The sequence below is a fragment of the Suricata suricatta genome, chromosome 3 (assembly GCF_006229205.1).
Source record: "Suricata suricatta isolate VVHF042 chromosome 3, meerkat_22Aug2017_6uvM2_HiC, whole genome shotgun sequence".
Taxonomy (NCBI): Eukaryota; Metazoa; Chordata; class Mammalia; order Carnivora; family Herpestidae; genus Suricata; species Suricata suricatta.
This window is the reverse complement of record NC_043702.1, coordinates 124,984,574-124,988,646: the sequence shown is the minus strand read 5'-3', so window position 1 is coordinate 124,988,646 and position 4,073 is coordinate 124,984,574. Positions and strand designations below refer to the sequence as shown.

The 4,073-nt window shown below is 46.0% G+C and overlaps 1 protein-coding gene across 1 annotated transcript in view; it reads right to left on the bottom strand.

Annotated features, from left to right (window-relative positions):
• CACYBP (calcyclin binding protein) overlaps window positions 1-4,031 on the bottom strand; it is an 11,801-nt gene extending 7,770 nt beyond the window's left edge. Inside the window, exon 1 of the mRNA XM_029935117.1 lies at window positions 3,799-4,031. Coding sequence (XP_029790977.1) covers window positions 3,799-3,819 — 21 coding nt within the window. The 5' untranslated portion in view covers window positions 3,820-4,031. The remainder of the gene's footprint in view (window positions 1-3,798) is intronic.
• Between the last annotated feature and the right edge of the window lie 42 nt (window positions 4,032-4,073).

The window sequence follows — 4,073 nt, the reverse complement described above, 5'->3', positions numbered from 1 at the left end:
TTTCTTAAAATAACTTTGCATTCTGGCTTGATAATAACAATTTGACTATAGCTGAGTTCATATTAAAAAAAAAATATATATATATATATATATATATATATATGGGCACCTTGGTGGCTCAGTGGGTTGAGTGTCTGACTCTTGATTTCCAGTTAGTTCATGATCTTGAGGTTCATGAGTTTGAGCACCCCGCAATGGAACTGTTAGCGCTCAGCCTGGTTGGTATTGTCCCCCTCTTTCTCTGCCTCCCCCCAGCATGCAAGGTCTCTCTCAAAACATTTAAAAAACCCTTCAATATAAAAATCTTTAACTGCTTGATAACTTAGTGTAATGTCCACAGTAGAGTTTTAAAGTCTTGGGTTTTTTTTAATTAATCATTTATTTTTTAAACTTACACCCAAATTAGTTAGCATATGGTACAATAATTTCAGAGTAGATTCCTTAATGCCCCTTACCCATTTAGCCCACCCCCTTCCCACAACCCTGTTTGTTCTATTTTAGAGTGTCACAGTTTGTCCTCCTCCCTGGTTTTACATTATTTTTGCTTCCCCTCCCTTATGTTCATCTGCTTTGTATCTTAAAGTCCTCATATGAGTGAGGTCATATGATATTTGTCTCTCTTGGGCTAATTTCGCTTAGCAAGATACCCTCTAGTTCCATCCACGTAGTTGCAAATGGCAGGATTTTGCTCTTTTTGATTGCTGAGTAATACTCCATTGTGTGTGTGTGTGTGTGTGTGTGTGTGTGTGTGTGTGTGTATACACACACCACATTTAAAGTCTTGTTTCTTAAGTCTTACAAACTGCAGTAACAGAAAATCAAATGTTTTTTTACTCCAAGTCTTACATTACCTCATTTACTTAGATGCCCCTCATTTTACTTCTCCGTGACTAAGAAAATGGTATATAAAAAGTCCAACTGTGGCCAGTCTACTGTCCTTATCTACTCTTCCCACTCCCAAAACCCTAGTTTTCACTGATCATAATCTCTAGGTCACCCGTGGTGTGGCATAGGTGTTCCTTTTGATGGCCAAATATTACTAAAACAACAAACTCTGCAATTTCATCTTTTGAGCATAGAAGCAAAATGCTTTAGTTCAAAGCAAGAGTTTATTATGGCGGCCTAAAAACTCACATTGATATGATAAAAATTTTAGATGTACAATTAATATATTTGTTCCAAGTAAGGATTCAGTTAACAACAAAAAAAAAAACCCAGAAAATATATCAAGTCTAAACAAAATGTTTTATTTGACTGTAAAGTTTCTAGCAGACTTAGAATTAAGCAAGGACTTCTCAGGCCTCATTCCAGCCAATTTTGGGTCTCACCAAAAAGATACAGAAGGAAGGTATCCACTGTTAAGTCTAAAGCAACTTAGCCCTGTTGTTGTAGGGACTTTCTCAGTTCTGCTATTTGCAGACCTGAAACCAGTAAAATTGATCCCTTTGTCCTGCACACATGCTCTAAGATGTCCTCTATACAGCAGCTTCTCCTCTCATTACGTCCTTTGTTCTCCTTATGCAAAATCACATACCCTTTTATCCCCACCCTTAAACACATTCAAGCTTTAACTATTTCCAAATTCTTCACTAGGAAGCTTTAAAACCAAAGTGCCTCAAAACAACAGGACTTGAACACAGCTATCAAGCACATGAAAAGATGTTCAACACCCTTAGTCATTAAGAAAATGCACATCAAAATCACAACAGGATGCCATTTCACATCCACTAGGACGGCTAACATCAACAACACCCCCTGAAACTAACAAGCCTTGAGAGGGTGGAAGCTGGAACCCTCCGAGTAGCTGGTGTAAATGTAAATTGGTGCGGCCACTTTGAAGAGTTCATGTGGGACGCCCGGGTGGCTCAGTCGGTTAAGCGTTTGGCTTCGGCTCAGGTGATGATCTCCTGGTTCATGGGTTCGAGCCCCTCGAGCCCTGCATCGGCCTCTGTGCTGACAGCTCAGAGCCTGGAGCCTGCTTCAGATTCTGTCTCTCCCCATCTCTCTGACCCTCCCCTGCTCGCCTGGTCTCTCTCTGTCTCTCAAAAATAAATAAATAATTAAAAAAAAAAAAAAAGAGTTACTGTGGTCCTGCAACTCGACCCTTCGGTATCTACCTCCCAGAATGGAAGATACATGTCCTCCTAGAAAGTTGCACACAGTACTCATAGCACAGTTCCTAATAGCCGAAAATCATCCAAATGTCTGTCAACAGATAAAAAGAGAAACAAAATGTGGCATGTCCACATAATGGAATATTATTTGGCCATCAAAAGGAACACATGCCACACCACGGATGAACTAGATATTAATCAATGAAAAAAGCCAGAGTAAAAAGGCACATACTGTAAGAATCCATTTATATGAAATGTCCAGAGTAGGCAACTCCATACTAACAGGTAATCAGTGGCTGTAGGAGGGAGGGGAAGTAGGAAGTGATTGTTAGACACTTAACAGGTTTCTTTTGGGAGTCATGAAAGTGGAATTATCGAGTACTGACAGTTGTGCGACACTGAAACCATCAGACGGGGTGCTGGGTGGCTCAGTCAGTTAAGCGTCCCACTTCAGGATGCTCTGGACTGATCTCACGGTTCCTAAGTTTGCGTCGGGCATCAGGCTCTCTGCTGTCAGCACAGAGCCGGCCTCAAATCCTCCGTCCTCCCCCTCTGCCTGCACTAAGATAAACATTTTAAGAAACATTAAGAAATAAAAAAAAAAACCTAGCCAATACTTTAAAATGGTTAAGAAGTGAATTTTACACCAAACAAAAACCACCCCAGAAGTATCCCTAAGTGTGTATTTTTAAGTAGCTCAACAAAAATGCCTTGTTTTGAAGAATACTGAACTCTCCATACGTGTGACTGTCAAGTCCGTGCAGAGATGGGTTCCTTAGGACACAGGGAAGGAAACCCAAAGCCCAACTTTAACACATACCATAAACCTGGGGCAAACACAATACACACACACTTCATTTAAACCAGATTCTTAGTCAAGTCTGGGAAAAGATTTCCAGAAAACAAATCTCATTAATACTCAACCCTTTTCTGTGAATAACAGTAATATGAAGTGACATCCTACTTAGGTCAACAAAAGCAACGTAGTATTATTCCCATTTTTCAACTGTGCAAACTAAGTTTTCAAAAGTTAACCCGCCCGTTCAGGGTCCACAGAGCTTTAAAGAAAGGCCATCCCCAGCCCCCGCTAAATTTTGCCAAGCACCGTTTGAAACCTTTTTGAATACTACTGTGCACAGAGCAGCACAGTAACTTGCCCGAAGTAACACAGCTACTCAAATGCGTAGACAGAACAGGACTCGAATCCAAGTGCCCGGAGCCAAGGCTTCTCACCTTCCAACCGCGTCTACGGGGGACTGACCCTCGGTTTCTGCAATCAGCACTAATTTAAAGAAGCTTCACGTCCTCGGCTAGTATAGAAGGAGCGGACGGAGCCGGAGGAAAACGTGAAGGTGACCAGCTCACCCAGGTCCACCGCGGGCACTACCTGTAGCCGAGGACCGCGACACAGCCCCGCGCCCACAGCCGCCGGCTCCAGCCGGGGCTGAGCGGCGGGCCTCGATCGGCAACTTTCCCGGGGAAGCGGAGGCCGGAAGCCGGCAGGGGCCGCTGCGGGTGGGCGGCCAAGGCGAAACTCGGGGAGCCGCCGACATGGGGGGGGGCCCGGAGAGGCGACCACTGGGCACCTCATCAGGGGGAACAGGGCGCGGGGGTGGGAGGGCGAGTGCCGGGAGCCAGGGCTGAAAGCCCCGCACGACCAAGGGAGATGAGGCCGGACCCTTACCTCTTCCAAAGCTGAAGCCATGGTCCCGCTGGGTCACGCAAGGCCCGAGCTGCAGCCGCGCAGGGCAGAGAACGGGAACCACCACCGAACCCGCTCGCCGGGACGCAGGCCCCACCAGCACGAATCGCAGCGACCACAGCCCGCGCGCACACACGACCCGGCGCGACACCGAGCCCGCCTCCCGCACGCGGCGCCTCTGGAACCTTCGCGAGCCCGTCGCCGCCGCACCCCCCTCGCCTCCCCCCGCGCGCGCGCGCGCGCGCAGCTAGCTACGC